General features: G+C 33.5%; 1 protein-coding gene across 4 annotated transcripts in view; it reads left to right on the forward strand.

Moving 5' to 3' along the window:
* Positions 1-19424, forward strand: part of LOC124230929 (gephyrin) — a 575937-nt gene that overhangs the window by 127631 nt on the left and 428882 nt on the right. For all 4 annotated transcript variants that reach the window (XM_046647482.1, XM_046647483.1, XM_046647484.1 and 1 more), the window contains exon 2: positions 128-206. In XM_046647482.1, coding sequence (XP_046503438.1) covers positions 128-206 — 79 coding nt within the window. The remainder of the gene's footprint in view (positions 1-127; positions 207-19424) is intronic.

Below are 19424 nucleotides of genomic sequence, written 5' to 3' on the forward strand. Positions count from 1 at the left end.
ATTGATGTTTGGAAAAACTATATCCAGAGAGCCAGTTTTAATTTAACAATTCCTTTTGGTCAGCAGTAATTTAACTGAAATGTAAGCAAAATTTAATTTTCTTTTTCTTTCCCCCTTTTCTGTTTAGTGAGTGATAGTTGCTTCAGGAATCTTGCAGAAGATCGCAGTGGGATAAATCTCAAAGATCTCGTACAAGATCCTTCTTTGTGAGTATTTGGTTTTCAGTACTAAGTATAATTTAAAACTTTATGGTTGGTGTGACTTTTTTCAAAAGAGTTGTAACTGGGAACTGATTTAAGCTTAAGCAATTTCTTCTTTTCTAACAATTTGTGTTACATATAGTGAAGCACATGGACCAGTTTCAGCAGAAGTAAAGTTATGGAGCAGTTTCTTTTTAGAAATAGAAGACATTTTAGAAGAAGGGATAAAGTTATGATTAAATGATTGACTTTCAAGGAGTAGGGCTAATGGCCGATGATATCTTGCCAATGTGGTGGTAGATACCAGGCAGGGAAGATGATTAGCAGTTTATTTGCTTGGGAAGGTGAGATTGAATTTGTTCACATCAATTTTAAGCTGTTTTGAATAATTTATAGTCATTATTTGTAAGTATAATTACAAATATAAAATAATTATTTGTAATAATATATTTGAATATATTGAATATGTTTTTAATGTTTTAGAAAGCTGTATACAGCACAAGATTTTTGAAGAGTTTTATAGGTTTCAATTTAATGTTCTTGCTCATGAGTCAATCCTTTATCAGCATATACTTTACTATAGTGTCACTTTCTATTTCATGAAAACTTTTGCATTTTTATATTTACTGAAAATTGTGTGTGTTATCTTCTATATGAATATACCCTCCCAGTAAGATTACCTTTTATTAAAAAAAAATGCATATTAGTTAAGCCGTGGACAATAGAGAAAGGAAAATTGAGTGGTGGCAGGTGTTTTCTTTAATAATACATAATGCATTCAGTAAAGTTTATTCTTATAGGAAATCAGTCTTCCACATCACATGTAATCTATACTCCCACAACTTTTACTAGTAATTCATTGCAAGTTTTGTGAGGAATAAAACATAATAAATGTGTTGAACCAGAAGGTTATTAATTTCTTAATGATTTTCCAGTCATTTAAAAAAATATAGTCATGAGACACAGAATACTGAAAATGACTGAATATTGAAGTTTATAATGTAATGACTTTAGACATAAATTTCCAAACCCAACTCTCTCAACTTTTTTTCTTTTTTTAATGTCTCTCTTTTCTTCTCTTAAAAGGATTGTCAGTGTTCTTTTTCTGTGATTTTTATTCCAGTGAAGATTGACAGTTGTCCTTTCAGTCTATAAATATTTAATCAAGGATAATTATTCCATGTGGATGTAAATATTCCTAGTAAATGAATATCAAATAACATTTATTTGCATGAAGAGTTCTATTTTCCTTTTGGATATTGGAGGAAACTTTATAATTTCTTGGAAAGTTTTCACCCATTTGAATGAATAAAATAAATAATTTCATTATTATTTGTAAGGTATATTTTTGGTACAGTAGGATTACGTATGTTTAATGCAATCTTTGTGGAAAAAATGTGCTTGTATATACTTTAATCATATAAAAGCTGTAGAGAATTGTACTTAAATTATGGACTATAACAATGAGTTGTAGCCTTTTGAGAGGATTTGATACTTCTTTCCAGAATGTAGAATAATATTCATCATGCAACCTTTAACTAAATTCTAAATTTAATATTAATATTCTAAGAAAAATTTATCTCAGATCACTATTGCATTAGATGGACAAAATAATTCTGAGTCTCTGTTTTAAACTAGCTAGATATCTTAATTTAGCTTCATTCTCTTAACGTGGCATTAGTCTAGAATGTAAGAATTCAGTGATAAAGAATTTGTTTTTTCCCTTGACACTTGGATTTGGAAAGAACTTTTTCTTTGTTAATAATTATTAACTTGTTCTGTTAATGACCCTAATTCATATTTAGAGATATATTTCTTACTTGATAAAAATTCTTTAGGGAATGAAATGACCAGTGTGGAAAAAATAGTGTACTTTGTTCAGTTGTTATTATGGGAAATATTTTATTCTGAGTTACAATTCTATAGCAACATTTACTTACTATATATGTCATGGGTAAAGATTTTCTTTTAAAAGCCGTTTATCCTTTTTCTGTTTCACTGACCTAAATCTTTACTTTATGTTCCTCAATTCATGTACACCATATGGTTCTGTATGGAGTTGAATTGTTTATATTGCAACATTGAGTAGGGAATGTGTTGGAAATAACTTTTTTACAAAACTCTCCTACTTAAAAAATCACTTGCATTTTATGAGTACTCCAGACTAGTGAAAGGGTTGCTAAAATTGCATACATATGTTATGTTAAATAATGTTCCAAATAAAAAAATTATTAGAGTAAGATGTATTGAATGAATGCTTTATTGTTAATATGCCTGGCACATTTGTATTATGATTCACCTACTCAAGCTGGTGTTGCTGAAAGGAGTTGATGTGTAAAGAAAAATTAAGTATTTCAATCACTAATGCTATTAGAAAGGAAGACAGAATAAAGAGAGAAGGGGAAAGTAGGCTGGGGAAGCCAGGCTATCTGGTCAATACTGACACTGAAAACAGTATGTAGTGTGTCTTAATCAGATAAATGAGCATCGTGGAGTTTCTTTGGACAAAGTACAGAAATAAAACTGGATCATACATGTGTGTGTATGTGTGTATCAGTGAATGAATGAATGAAGTTCAAGGGGTTTATTGCCTCAGGAGACTGAAAAGGAAGAAGCAAAAGTGACTAATTCCTACTCTAAATCTGTGTCAAGCTACTGGAATAATATGATAGGCCCTCTGTAGTTTATCTGAATTATGTTCAGTACACACCCCAATATTTGCTTCCATTGTAGTAAAGCTAATTATTGGGCTTGAGTGAACCGAGTGAGCTATATTGTGTGACTATGATGAAGAGGATTCTAAAGAAAAATGAGAAGTTATGGATCCCTAAGACTTTCTGGTCTTGCTACTAACTTTTGATCTGTTATAATAATGAGAACAGAATGTGACTTGTGGCAAGGTTGAGGTGAAGGGGATACCTGAGAAGCTCTCTTCTTTGGGTCCTCTGAGAATACTTGTTTCTCTCACAATCCTGTAGGTGTTAACTGTAGAGAAACTTGACATTCACTTTTTGGTGATGAGTATGCCTAAGAGTTTGTTTGAATTAGTAATTTGCATTCATGTTAAATTTTGAAATAAATAATTTAACTTTTAAAAACTTACCTTCTATTTATGATTATAAATATTTTAAGATTGATTTCCTCTGCTGTATTTATAATTTGTCAATTTGGGTTGTGTTCTAACACCACTTGTTTTAGTTGTTTCTTTCAATGGCATGTTGAAAACTGTTATCAAATTTAACGTTATTACCATATTAGAAACATATCTAACGTGATACAGAATTTTTGTGTATACAAGAAGTTATTGTTAGCATGATGTAATTAATTTTTGTTCACTTTAAGTGTAGAGCTACATGCTAAGTTATAAAAAATCATTTATGCTGTTTCTTCTGGAGAGATGACTTTTATGTGCAAATGAGGTGCAATATGTAATGTATTTTATTTTAAGTTCTATTCAATTGTGTTCTTATAGAGATAATTCTCAAAAATACTTCCAAATCCCCATTGGCTATGTACTGAAGATGAAAGATAAGACCTATTACCATATTTGTGCTTTAGATTTCTGATTATTTATAAACTACTTAGCATAGATAATTATTTGAACACAGATTCATTTATAGAAATTATTAGAAGCTGTTTAAGAATCGAAAGAGGAAAAATAACATAATGAAAAGGACTAACAGACACTGAACATCTGTTTGTATTATTCTTTGTGTTGATGCTGATTGCATGTGAATGTAGGTGGATGTCTCATTTTCTTTAGTTTGTAAAAACTCTTAAAAAGTTAGGACCATCCTAGATGTGTCTTATGTAGGTCAGTTAGAGGAAAAATAGTTTAATTCATAGAAGAATTGGCCATCTCTGAATACTAGATATAACTCATAATGCAGGATATTAGTAATTTTCCATATAGTCAAATAGGAAAAGTTTATATTCTTCTACAATTGTGGACAACATAACAAATATGTCAGTCTTTATTGTTTTTCTTTATGGTACTCAGAATATATTTTCAGTTGTTTCAGTGATGTCAAGATTTTTAAAAAGATATTACCAAGTTCTGACCTCTTGTGATTTATAAAAAAGGATGGTTCAGTAAAATAGAAGCAATCTTAATTCTCAATTCTGGATAAATTATATTATGGATGAGGAAATACTTCTTATCAATGTTCTTGGTATTTTTAAAAATTGTCGTAATATAAACATAACGTAAAATTTACCATCTTAACTAATTTTAAAATACACAATTCAGTAGTGTTAAATATATACATGTTATGCAGCCAATTCCTAGAATTTTTTTCCTCTTGCAGAACTGCAACTCTGTACCCATTAAGCAATAACTCCCCATCTTCCCCTCCCCTCAGCCTCTGGCGACCACCATTCCACTTTCTGTTTTTATGATTTTGACTCCTCTAGAAATCTCATGTAAGTGGAATCACACAGTATTTGTTTTTTTGTGACTAGCTTATTTCATTTAGCATAATAGCCTCAAGGGAGTTCATCCATGTTGTAGCATGAATTTCCTTTTTTTTAAAGGCTCTATAATATTCCATTATATATATATCCCACATTTTGTTTATCCATTCATCCATCCATGGACACTGGGTTACTTCTTTTACCTATTGTAGGTAATGCTGCTGTGAACATGGGTGTGCAAATATCTCTTTGAGACCCTGCTTTCGATTCTTTTGGCTATATATCCAGAGTTGGTATTGCTGTATCATATAGTAATTCTATTTTTAATTTTTTTAAAGAACTGCCATACTGTTTTCACTAGTGGCTGCACCATTTTATATTCCAACAAACAATGCAGAAGAGTTCCAATTTCTCTACGTCCTCACCAACACACGTTATTTTCTATTTGTTTGTCATAGCCATCCTAATGGTTGTGAGGTGATATGTTCTTGGTAATTTTACTAGAGCTTCACTTACTTCTTTGCATCTTGTCTTTAATAATGATTTTGATGCAACTCATCTACAGAATAAAGAAAATAAAGGATATTGTCTACATTTGATTAGTAAAATAGAAATTCCTTTTCACTATTGTTATGAAGATTATAAAGTACAAATACATCCATAGGAATTTTGCAACAATAGCATTTTAATCAATTCATCTTCCTTATTTTGTATTGTATTACTTGCCTTGTATTACTACTGCTCTTGTTATACCTTGTCTGTAAAGATTACTTTTGAGTTAAAAAAAAAATTCTTTTTTAATTAGAAGATTCTAGATTGGAAATGCAACATACTAATTAAAAAATATCAACAGCAACCTGCTAGTTGAAATGTAGTTTGATATTATAGATTGTTAGTGCTTCATAATGGCATTTCATGTTTAAGAACAAAGATAAAATCGGATGAAATAGTTGTATCTAATTGTAAATTTCTTACACGTGAAAATTTTATTTACCTTTATGGAATTCTTTACAAATTTTACCACCTTGAGTAGAAACTGTTCTTTTCATGGTTCTGAAACACAGCCTTATTTCCTTCAGTATACTTGGCTTCACGTTATAATCTGATTGAAAGATATTTTGGTCCCTTGGATCATGGCATTAAAGGAAAGGCAGGATTGTCGTCTGGAAAGCAATCATATCTAAATATAGCCTCTGCTTATCTGCTGGTGTTAAGACAGGTTGCTATGGTAAATTGAATTTCTTAAAAATGCCAGTCAGCAGAGGATAAACAGTGCTTTTTAAAGTGGTTATTTTTTGTAGAGCTGTATATTCTCATACTACATTTTCAGGTAGATGAATTTAGTTAATGTTTTTGATGGTCTTTTTATTAATTTTCCATTTTATAGTATCTTTGAGACCTTTCGTATTTATTTAAAAGAAGAGTTTTTGTATTGTTATCCTTTGTTTCTCTGTAAATAAATTTCATTTGCTGTGGAAATGCATTTTTCCAGTGGCAGCATTTTAAAAATTATTGATCATTCATTTTGCTCCGCTGCCAATAGTTCTGCTAAATCTCAGAGAGCTACTAAAGTTCTTCTTTATAATAATATCTCTAAATGTAAGATCTTTTTAATTGGGTTCCTTTTTAGACTATGTGTTTGTTGGTCTCTAGTGTATATATTGGGACAGTACAGTTTAATTTAGCCTGGTGCTATGGTATTATGGTACTAGGGTACTATGTTCTATGTCAGAACTGCAAACCCAAAGACTTTGGGTTTTGCTTTGCTTTAGAAGACTTTCTGTCATTTTGTACATTCCTGAGAATGTGTTTAATTTTTTTGTGGGTTTATTCATTTTAGAATTTATTTAATGAAAAAGCACTAGTAGATTTTAATTTTTTCAGTAATTAGGTTTAACAAATATTGTTCTTGTAATCAAGGAACATGTGATTGAAGATGGACAATATCTGAGTGTCTGCCAGAGGCAGATAGATGATCAATCCAGTATTAGAATTTTTTAATGAAATAAACATTGTATCATTTTAATTAGTAGATTCTTTCACTTTCAGGGTACAGAGATGTAAGTCAAGCAAAATGGGACTTGACTCTCTTATGTAACTAAGAAATACTTCTCATGGAATCAGGAAAGAGCTTTAGAAACCAGCTCAACTGTGAGAACCTCACAGAATAGAATTAGGGAGTTTGTGCAACTGGGTTTCTCTTACCTTCTGCTATCATCTCTTCTGATCTTTCTTGGCTTTAGTCTCACTTAACGGCAATCAGGCTTTCTCTATGAAACCAGGAAGATGACTGCTAACTTACTCCATTTACCTTCCTTCTGGCCCCATGGTCTCTCTTCACTTCCAGCTCTAAAATGTAAAATCTCATGAAAGAGTTCTGATTTTGTTAATCTGGTCATTTGCCCACACCCCAACCAATCACTGTGGCCAGGGGTGTAGACTGTCTTGATTGACCAGTCGTGGACAGATACCTGTGGCCAAAATAGTGACATACCCTAATTAAATGAGAGATAAGGTAGTCCCACAAAAAAGAGTGATGAAACTGAGAGATGTCTACTGTATTGATTCTCTGCTGTTAATTTGAGGAAGAACTTATATGTTGTATGTATATATAATAACATAAAGAATTATTGCTTTAAAATAGAACATTTTGCTTACCTGCACATAGCGTCTCAATTAGATAGTATTAGTTGTAATCTCCGTAATAATTTTAAAGGACTGCATAGTTCAATTAATTTATAACAGTTGTTCCCTATTTGTGATATTATTGACTGTTTATATAATATACACACGTGTAAATGTGAAATGACTCAGATGAATTTATTACTTTCATTAGCACTGGCTACCCAGCAGCATAAAAACAGGTTATTTCTGTTTTTCTAGACAGTTCTTCCTCAACTTATGATGGGGTTACGTCCTGATAAACCCATTGCAAGTTGAAAATAGCCTAAGTTGAAAATGCAGTTAGTACACCTAACCTGCCAAACAACGTAGCATAGCCTCACCTACCTTAAACATGCTCAGAACACTTACATTAGCCTACAATTGGGCAAAATCACCTAACAAAAGCCTGTTTTATAATAAAGTGTTGAATATCTCATGTAATTTGTTGAATATTATACTGAAAATGAAAATCAGAATGGTTGTTTGGGTGCAGAATGGTTGTAAGTGTATTGGTTGTTTACTGTCGTAATTGTGTGGCTAACTGGGAGCTGCGACTTGCTGTGGCTGCCCAGCATCGGGAGGGAGCGAGTGTTGTACCACATATCGCTAGCCCAGGAGAGGATCAAAATTTGAAGTATGGTTTCTACCAAACGTGTATCACTTTTGCACTATCATAAAGTCGAAAAATTGTAAGTTGAACCATCGTAATTTGAGTACTGTGTGTACTTTCTTCTTTCTTAAAAAGAGAAACTCCGCCACTATAAATCAAAAAGGAGAATGAGTCAAAGATTCTCATTCACCATTCCATTATAATACCTTAACTGAGGAATATTATTACAGAGGCATCTAAAAGTTAAATGTGAGCACTGACGAAGTATTTCAAGAAGAAGTGATCCTTGAAATGAAGCTTCTGTTAAAAAAAGAAAAAGAAAAGCAGAGGAAGCAAAGAAGGGAGGGAGGCAGAAGAGAGAAAGAGAGATTGAAATTGATTGATTACAAGAAGAATGGAAACTCCATGAGTACGTTACACTGTTCAGAAACATCTCATTTAAATGAATGAGAGTCTAGGAGGTTAGAACTAATGATTAAAACAAAGTTTTGATGTCTGTGTATTTTATTCATTCAGAATACATCGACACATTGGACATTGTTGGTCAGAGTGAATGACTGCATCATCTACTTATATTAGTTTTGTGTTGCTGTGTAGCAAATTACTGCAAACTTACTGGCTTAAAACAATACACATTTGTTATCTCAGTTTCCATGAGTCAGGATTTGGGGCACAATTTACCTGGATCCTATACTCTGAGTCTCCCAAGATTGCAATCTAGATGTTGACTGGGTTGCATTTTCATCTGGAGGCTCCACTGGGGAAGAATTGCTTCAAACTAATTCAAATTAGTGGCAGAGTTCATATGCTTATGGTTGTATGACTGAATACCCTGCTTTTTGCTGAGTGTTGGCTAGTTTCCATCTGAAGCTTCCATCATCTTTGCTATATAATGTCGCCTAATTACAGAAGTGACATACTATCACCTTTGTTACATTCTGTTGGGTAGAAGCAACTCACAGGTTCCACCTACACTCAAGGGGAGGGAATTGCATAAAAGTGTGAACACCAAGAGGTGGGAATCATTGGGGATCACCTTAGGGTCTGTTGGCCATGCTACTTTTGAAATTTTCTTTTGTATGCAGAACTCATTGAATTAGTTTAATTCTGTTAATTCAGAGATGAAGAAACCAAAGTTGAACTAAGTTGTGGTTTATCTAAGGTCATAAAACTACATAGTGTTAGGCCACCTGACAACCAGGCATTGTGCTCTTTTCACTCCTAGCCTCCAGTTTTGACTTTCTTGGTTTTGTAATCACATTTGTTTTTTGTTTTTTATTTTAAATTTTTTCCGGTTTCTTTGAGACGTAGTTTATATACAGCACTGTATAAACTTAAGATGTATAGCCTAATGCCTTGACTTCACATTTGGATTTAATTTGTGTTGCTAAGTTTATTAAACTCATGATGACTACACTTTAGCACTGGCCACGTAGGAACTGATGTTAAAGTGTTTGAAAATGGTTTTTTTCTGTATGACCTGTAGCTGTATGGTGTTTGATCTTTAATTGTCCTCTCACCATAAGCTTATATGTACATTCTTAATTTTTGTTAGGAGGAGGAGGAATAGAATTCTTGTTGCCTTTCATTTTGATTTTTGTTATCTTCGGTTATGGTATCTGAGGAGTGAGACTACAGAGACTAAAAGTGAGGCTGGAAGTGAGATTTAACACTGCAAAGGAAAAGCCCCTGGAATAATGACAGTTAAGTCCTGTACATAAACTCCTCTGTGGGTTTTTCAGTGGAAGATTGCTGACTGTGGGTTGGGAAGACAATCAGGCAGGTAAAGAAATTTGCTAAGTTACTTTCCTAGTGACTTCCTAAGAAACAGCTGCTTGTGACTCAGCCCAAATAAGGAAGAAAATAACAAAAGAAAAGCTAGGGGACACCATTTGTTTCTTTTCTAGATGTTTTGAGAGCTTAAAAATTCTAAAATACTATTCTTTGAGAGATTGTTCCCTCTACCCAGCTGGGAAAATTTCCATAATACTGGACTATTGAGCAACCAGCCCTTGCTATTCCTTTTTTTCACTCCTAACTAGACAGTATAGTAAATGATAACTACTATAATATTTTTTTGCCCTCTGAGAGAAATTAAATGTAAGGTTAAGTTTAGAAGGAAGCCTAATTTTTACATTTAGGATAATCCATTTAGGAAGGAAGGCAAGTAGAGCTTGGATTTTTTCCTCCTGAAGCCCTGTGTGATCTCCTATGTGTTATTTAGGCACCTATCATAGCTTTTTACAGCATATTATCATTGTTTGTGTACTGTGTGTATTTCTCAATGGATGATAACCTCCTTAAGTGCAGAGACTGTGTTCATGTTTAATGTTATGTCACTACCACTTACCATAGTGCTTTAATACACAGTAGGCCTGCCAGAAATATTCCTTAAATAGATGAGTGGAGGAGTGAATATGTGAGTGATTTAGTGACTAAATGAAGGAATGCATAATGAGAGAGTAAAAGAATAACAGACTCAATGTATAGTGAATGTATGTTGACAAAACCTGCCTTTTCCCTACTCTTCACAAGGTTCTGATTCTCACATTCAGCCCTTTGTTGGTGTTCAGTACAAAAATTTACTCTCTGGTGACCTGACGGCTATGCTTAAACTTTGATCAACACTGGTTCGCTCTGCAGCCTCGATGTCTTTATAAGTGTGTATGAGATAATAGGAGACCTAACTCCAGGTGCAAAAGGAAATAATGACCTCACAAATCCCCATGGTTTTGATTTATAGGCACTTGCAACTCAGAATTATAGGCACTTGCAGCTCAGAATACTGAAAACAAATATGGCCAAGAAAGCATTCCATTCTTTCCTAATGAAATCAAGGAAGATCCCCGAAAGCATTTTCACAGTTGAATGTATTTTCTTAACAGTTAACTTTAAGAAAAACTTTCATAGCATAATTTTGGTAGAGGAAAAAATATTTCAAGTAATTCAGTCCTAAATTAACTTGTTTCTTAAAAGGCAGTAATTTAAAAAGTATGCTAAGAAGATGGTATTTTTCTTTTTACTCTGTAAAGTTCCGTGTCATCTCTCCCTCTTCTATAAATAACTAACAGCATGGTCAGACTAGAAAAACATCAGTTGCAGGCTGTAAGATAAAGTGACATTTGTATTCTGGTCAGAATTTCACTTAGCTGCTTGGCATTCAATTCAAGTTCTTATAAAAGTCTTGACATTTTTTAGCACAAATGTATGAAATGCAGTTAGGGTGCTTTAACATACTTAGTTTAGAACATTCGTTTCTCCTCTATCGTTGAGCCGTGAATTTAGGAAAAAACAGCTAGTGAATATTTATTGAGTACCTAGTAGTGTCATTTAATATGGTTGGACCTGGAAAATAATGTGAATAAAGCAGATGTGGTCCTTGCCATAATTTTGGGACAGTTTAATAAAATAGAATTCAACTTACTTTTTTTGCTTCCAGGATACTTCTATAAAAGGACAGTGGCCTTGGAAACTGTCATGTACTGCTAAAAAGACGTACTTCAAAGCTCAGTTGTGCATCCTGGTAAAGTGTAGTACATTCCAAAAGAGTGAAATTAGATCATTTATTATATGCATTATTTATAATTTTTAAATTTAGTTATTTCATTGATTTATTGAGATCAATGACTCAGTCAAGATAATTAGATTTGAGAAAGCTACCCCAAAATAAGCTGTGGTTTGTCAGTGCTTCCCTTAAAGTGTAATGGCAAGTACTGAACACAGTGTTTTAGATTTGACCTACATGTCACTGAGGAAATTGAGACTTGGTGAAATTATGTTTGCTATACTTCTTCTAATTCTTTGTGAATTTACTCTTTTTTTTTTTGAGGGGGTAGGTAAGGAGGCTGACTTACTCTATTTTTTATTTTTAATAAAAATTTATTTTTAATAAAAATTTTTATTTTTAATAAAAAATTAGTGATATTTTTTATTTTTAAACATCTTTGTTCTTTATTGAGATGTAAATCACATACCATATAATTCATCCATTTAAGGTGTACACTTCAGTGGTTTTTAGTATATTTGCAGAGTTGTGCAATTATTACCACTATCAATTTTGGAATATTTTCCTCTCCCCAGAAGGAAACCCTGAACTATTAACAGCTACTCCCCATTTTTCCCCAACTTCCCTCTCCTAGGCAGCCATTAATGTACTCATTGTCTCTATGTATTTGCCTATTTTGGATATTTTACATAAATAAAATCGTACAAAATATGTTCTCTTGTGATTGGCTTCTTTCACTAAGCATAGTATTTTCAAAAGTTCATCCATGTTGTAGCATATATCAGTACTTTATTATTTTTTACTTCCAAATTGTATTCCATTATATGGATATATTATATTTTGTTTATCTATTCATTAGTTAACAGACATTGGGATTTCCTTCCTTTTTGCTATTATGAATAATGCTGCCATGATCTTTCTTGTGAAGCTTTTGTATGGAAGGAAGTGTGTTTTCTTTTCTTTTTGATATATAGCAAGGAGTGAAATTGCTAGGTCATTTAGTAACTTCATTTTTACTATTTCAAGGAAGTGCCAAAATGTTTTATAAAGTGATTGATACTCCTTTTTCCCCCATTTTTTAAAATTGTAGTAAAATACGCAGAACAAAATTTACCATCTTAATTTTTAAGTGTATATTTCAGTGGTATTAAGTACATTCGTATTATTGTGCAATTATCACCACCATCCACCTCCAGAACGTTTTCATATTCCTCAAATGAAACTCTGTACTCATTAAACAATAGCCCTCATTCCGTGCTTCCTTCCAATTCCCAGGAATTATTCCTGGCAACCAGCATTCTGCTTTCTGTCTCTATGAATTTGAATACTCTTATAAGTAGAATTTGTACATACTCTTATAAGTATGAATTTGACTGACCTCTTATAAGTAGAATGTAAAATATTTGTTCTTTTGTGACTGGCTTATTTCACTTAGCATAATGTCTTCAGAGTTCATCCATGTTGTAGCATATGTCAAAATTTCCTTTTTAGTGCTGAATAATATTCCATTGTATGCATATACCACATTTTATCACTTCATTTGTCAACAGGCACTTGGGTTACTTCCACATTTTAGCTCTGTGAATAATGCTTCTATGAACATTGGTGTACAAACATCTCTTTGAGACCTTGCTTTCAGTTCTTTGGGATATATACCCAGAAGTGAAAATGCTGGATCCTATGTTAATTCTATTTTTAATTTTTTGAGGAGCCACCATACTGTTTTCCACAGTGGCTGTACCATTTTAAATTTGCACAAATAATGCACAAAGGTTCCAATTTCTCCACATCCTCACCAACACTTGTTATTTTCTTCTCTTTTTTTTTTATAGTAGCTTTCTTTTTTTTTTTAAATAGTAGCTTTCCTAATGGATATTAGGTGGTCTCTCATTGAGATTTGATTTGCATTTCCCTAATGATTAGTGATAATGCACATCTTTTCACATGCTTACTGGCCACTTGTATATCTTCTTTGGAGAAATGTCTGTTCAAGTCCTTTGCCCATTTTTGAATTGGATTGTTTGTCTTTTTATTATTGAGTTTTAGGAGTTTTCCATATATTTTGAATGTAAATCTCTTATTAGATAAATGATTTGAAAATATTTTCTCCCATTCTGAGGCTTGCCTTTAAACTGTTGAAATTGTCTTTTGATGCATAAAATTTTTTAATTTTAATGAGGCCCAGTTTGTCTTTTTTTTCTTTTGTTGCTTGTGCTTCTGTTGTTGTATCCAAGAAATTGACAAATCCAATGACATGAAATTTTTGCCTTGTGTTTCCTTCTAAGAGTTTTATAGTTTTGGGTCATACGTTTAGGTCTTTGATCTATTTTAAAAATTTTTTTGTATAAGGTGTAAGGTAAGGGTCCAACTCATTCCCTTGCATGTGGATATCTAGTTTTCCAATAGTGTAACATTTTAAATCCTTTAATAATTTTTCAGTATATTTTAAAAATATTTTCTTAATAGTTATTCCAGGGCTTACAACAGATATCTTAAGTTGTCAAATTCTACTTCATTTATATATATTTTATATATATATATTTTTTGAGATTGGCATCTGAGCTAACAACTGTTGCCAATCTTCTTTTTTTTTTTCTGCTTTTTCTCCCTAAATCCCCCCAGTATATAGTTGTATATATATAGTTTTTAGTTGTGGGCCGTTGTAGTTGTGGCATGTGGGACACCACCTCAACATGGCCTGATGAGTGGTGCCATGTCCACACCAAGCATCTGAACCAGTGAAACCCTGGGCCGCTGAAGCAGAGCGTGCAAGCTTAACCACTTGGTCATGGGCCGGCCCCTCTACTTCATATTTGTAATAACTTAATTCCAGTGAGATATAGAAATATTACTCCTATATAGCTCTATCCCCTCTCCTCCCTTGTTGTACAATTATTATTATACGTATTTCTCTATATGTGTTAGAAACCCAGCAATATGTACATTGTTATAATTATTAGGTTATATAAATTTATGTCTTTTCTTAGACTAAGCTGATCCATCCTTTTCCTCTTCCCCTTCTAAGTTATTATTGTCACAACTTATTCCATCTTATATTGTGAGTTTGTGGTTAAAATGATGAGATTATGGATTTTTTTTTAAATGTTTTCCTTCTTTTTATTTTTAATGTTATAATTGTTTGCTAACCTGTTCTGATAGAGAGCTGCAATTTTCTGATTTTGTCTACCTGTTTATCTCCTTGCTCAAGGCTTTGTAAATCTTTCCCTTTTTTTTAGGTATGAGGGCCTTCTTGAGCATTTCTTGTAGAGGGGATCCTATGGCAATGCACTCCCTTAGTTATTGTTTATATGGGAAAGTTTTTATTTCTCCATCATATCTGAAGGATATTTTTGCTGGATAGAGTATTCTTGGCTTAATATTTTTGTCTTTCAGAATTTGGAATATATCATTTAATTCTCACTAACCTGTAAAGGTTTTGCAGAGAAGTCTGCTGAAAGCCTGATAGGAATTTCTTTGTAAGTTATTTTCCTCTGCCTTGCTGCCCTTAATATTTTTTCTTTGTCATTGAGTTTTGCCAGCTTTATTACTATATGCCTTGGAGAAAGTCTTTTTACATTGATATAATTAGGAGATCTCTTATGTTCTTTCACTTGTATTTCCAGCTTCTTCCCCAGGTTTGGGGAGTTCTCAGCTACTATTGCTTTGAACAAACTTTCTGCTGCATTCTCTTCTCTTCTTCTTCTGGAATACCTATATTCATTATGTTTCATTTCCTAATTGAGGTGGATATTTCTTGGAGAATTTCTTCATTTCTTTTTAGTCTTAGTTCACTCTCCTCCTCCATCTGAAGCGTTTCTGTATTTCTGTCCTTTAGACTGCTGATTCTCTCCTCCATAATATCAGCTCTGTTGTACAGGGAGTCCAGATTTTTCTTTATCTCATCCATTGTGTTTTTCATCTCCAACATTTCTGATTGGCTTTTCTTTATAGTTTCAATGTCTTTTTTGGTGAAGTTCGTGATTTCATAGAACTGTCCTTCTGTATTTTCTTGTAACTCATTGAGGTTTTTTTATGATAGCTATTTTGAATTCTCTCGTTTAGATTATAAATTTCTATGCATTCAGGATTGATTTCTGGGTGCTTGTCAGTTTCCTTCTGGTCTGGAGTATTAAAGTATTTTTTCATGTTTGATGGCGTGGATTTGTGCCTCCACGTAGTGATAGTATTTGCTCACAGCTTCCACCTTCTGCCACTGGGGTAGGGGTCAAGAGCTGTGTATTCTGAACCTTACACAACCCCTCACAGCTGCTGCTTTTCTATTGTATGCATGGGTGCTCTGGCCAACCTGCTGAGCTAAAGCACTGGCGTGGGGTGGGACAGTTTCTTTAGCCTGTGTAGTCTGGGGGCGTTCTTTTTTTTTATTTTTTTATTGAGGTAATGATAGGTTACAATCTTGTGAAATTTCAGTTGTACATTAATGTTTGTCATTCGCGTTGTAGGTGCACCACTTCACCCTTTGTGCCCACCCCCCACCCCACCTTTCCCCTGGTATCCACTAAACGGTTCTTAGTCCATAATTTTAAATTCCTCATATGAGTGGAGTCATACACAGATTATCCTTCTCTAGCTGGTTTATTTCACTTAACATAGTTCTCTGGGGGCTTTCTTGCTCTGGCCTGGCTATCTGCCCTCCTGAGGTGCTGGTTTGATGAGGATATCCCAGTAATAGCTTAGCCACCTCTGTTTGGGGCTTTCCCACAGGATATGAGGGAACTTGGAGAGTAAAGCTGTTCCCGCGAAGGGCTGCCCCTTCCCTCTCTCCTCTCAGAGCCATGTGCAGTCCCGTACCTTGAGTCACTGCTGTAGGGGAAGGGAGAAGAGATCCCCTTACCTCCTTCCACTTCCTCTGGGGGAGAGGGGAGTGTTCAGCACCTCCACCTTCAGATGTATGGCAGCATGGGTCTCTCAGACATCTTTTGTTGTGTGAATGTCCTCTATTGGTATATGAATGTCCTTTTTGTTGTATCTTAGGGAGGAGAGTCTAAGGGAAGAGCTCACTCCACCATGATGCTGACGTCACTCTGAATTTTATGTCTTTTCAAGAAACTGAGGGAAGAAAGAGTTTGTTGTGTGTGCGTAATGGTGTTCCTTATATTAATATTCTTACTGATTCTCTTCATTTATTGTGGATTCCAGTTATCATCTAGTATCGTTTCCTAACCCAATACAGCTTCCTCCCTCCCAAGTCATTGGTGCTGTTTGTTAATTATATTTTATACATATATGTATATACATACACGTATATATATATATATACTTTTTTTTGCAATTGCTTTTTATGTCCATTAAGAAGAAAAAGAAATATGCAATTATACTGCTTTTTATAATTATGTCCATAATTACCTTTGCTCATCATTATGTGTGTGTATGTGTGTCTTTGAATTACTATCTCGTGTCATTTGCTTTGAACCTTGAAAGCTTTAGTATTTCTTGTAAAGTGGTCAGCTAGCGATAGATTCTGTCAATTTTTATTTATCCATGAATGTCTTCATTTTGCTTTCATTTTTGAAATATTCCTTTACTGGACTTCAGATTCTTATTTGACAGGTTGTTTCTTTCTTTCAGTAATCTAAATATGTCATCCATCCTACCACATTCTAATCTCTGTTGTTTGTGATGGGAAGTCAAGTGTTTATTTTATTGGAGTTCGATTGTATGTGATGACTCAATTTTCTCTTCTTGCTTTCAAGATTTTGTTTTCATCTTTCACGTTTTTACTATGATGTGTCTTTTTGTGGATCTCTTTATGTTTATCTTGGTTGGCATTGGTTGAGGTTCTCAGATGTGTGGACGAATGTTTTTCATCGAATTTTAGAAGTTTTCAACCATTATTGTAATATTTTTCTGCTCCTTTCACTTTCTTTTCTCCTTCTGATACTCCCATTACCCATGTGTTGGTGTTCTTAATGCTGTCCCACATTTCTCTGAACGTCTGTTCACTTTTCTTCATTCTTTTCTCTCTCTCTGCTCTTTGGTTTATGTAATCTCCTTCAGTCTATCTCTAGATTCACCTATTCTTTCTTCTGTCAATTCATATTAACTTTTGCATTCACTTACTGCATTTTCCTGTCAGTTTTATAACATTCATCTCCAGAATTTCAATTTTGTTCCTGTATTATTATTTCTCTCTTCATTATCTTTTATTTGATGAGAAATTATCATCACACCTTCCTTAACATTTTGTGTTTTCCCTAGTTTTATTGAGATAAAATTGACATATATTTATTTAAATTTATATAATATATATAATTACTTATATATATATATAAAATCAAAACTACCCTGAGATATCGCCTCACACTTGTCAGAATGGCTATAGTTAACAAGACAAGAAATTACAAGTGTTGGAGGATATGTATATAGCCAGATGATTAACACAATAAGTTTGATTAGCATACATCACTTCACATAGTTGCAAATTTCTTTTCTTGCAAAGAGAATTCTTAGATTCACAGTCTTAGCAACTTTCAAATATACAATACAGTATTGTTAACTGTAGACACCATTCCTGTACCTTACATTTCAAGAACTTATTTATCTTATCAATGTAAGTTTGTACCTTTGGACCTTTCACCCATTTCCCCCTCCCCACACCCTGCCTCTTGCAACCACCAATCTGTTCTCTGTTTCTGTGAGTTTAATTTTTTTTTATTCCACATATAAGTGAGATTATACAGTATTTGTCTTTCTCTGTCTGACTTATTTCCCTTAGCACAGTGTCCTCAACATCCATCCATGTTGTCACAAATGTCTGGATTTCCTTTTTTTATGGCTGAATATTATTCCATTGTGTGTATATAGAAAATTTTCTTGATTTGTTTATCAACTGATAGGTATGTAGGTTGTTTCCATGTCTTGGCTATTGTAAATAATGCTACAGTCAATATGGGGTGCAGATATCTCTTTGAGCTAGTGATTTTTTTACCTTCACATAAATATCCAGAAATGGAATTGCTAGATCATATGGTAGTTCTATTTTTAATTTTTTGAGGAAATTGCAAACTGTTTTCCTTAGTGACTGCACCAATTTACATTCCCATCAACAGTGCACAAATTTTCCGTTACTCTGGATCTTTCCCAACACTTGTTATCTCTTGTCTTTTTGACAACAGCGTTCTAGCAGGTGTGAAATGACATCTCATTGTGGTTGTGATTTTTAATTCCCTGATGATCAGTCATGTTGAGCACCTTCATGTGCTGTTGTCCATTTGTCTGTCGTCTTTGGAAAAATGTCTGTTCAGTTCCCCTGCCCCTGTATTAATTGGATTGTTTTTTGCTCTTGAGTTGTATGAGTTCTTTATATATCTTGGATATTAACCACTTATCACATATGTGGTTGCAAATATTTTCTCCCATTATGTAGGTTGCCTTTTCATTTTGTTAATGGTTTTGTTTGCTCTCCAGAAACATTTCAGTTTGAAGTCGTCCCACTTGTTGATTTTTGCTTTTGTTGCCTATGCTTTTGGTGTCAAATCCAAAAAGTCATTGCCAAGACCAGTCAAGGAGCTTCATCCCTCTGTGTTTCTCTAGGAATTTATTTTTGTGTATGTTGTAAGATAGGGGTCCATTTTCATTGTTTTGCCCGTGACTCTCCAGTTTTCCCAACATCATTAATGAACAGACTAGCCTTTCTCCATTGTATGTTCTTGGCTCCTGTGTTATAAATTAATTGACTATATATGCGTCTGCTTGTTTTTGCATTCTCTGTTTTGTTCCATTGATCTATGTGTTGATCTGCCAACATCATACTACTTTGATTACTATAGCTTTGTAATATGGATTGAAGTAAGGAAATATGATGCCCAGCTTTATTCTTTTTTCTCAAGATTGCTTTGGTTATTTGGGAGTCTTTTGAGGTTCCATGCAAATTTAAGGATTGCTTTTTCTACTTTTGTAAAAAATGCCCTGGGGATCTTGATATGGGTTGCATTGAACATGTAGATTGCTTTGGGCAATATGGGCATTTTCAAAATACTAATTCTTGCAATCCATGAGCATGGAATATCTTTCC

This window comes from Equus quagga, chromosome 20 (genome assembly GCF_021613505.1).
Source record: "Equus quagga isolate Etosha38 chromosome 20, UCLA_HA_Equagga_1.0, whole genome shotgun sequence".
NCBI lineage: Eukaryota > Metazoa > Chordata > Mammalia > Perissodactyla > Equidae > Equus > Equus quagga.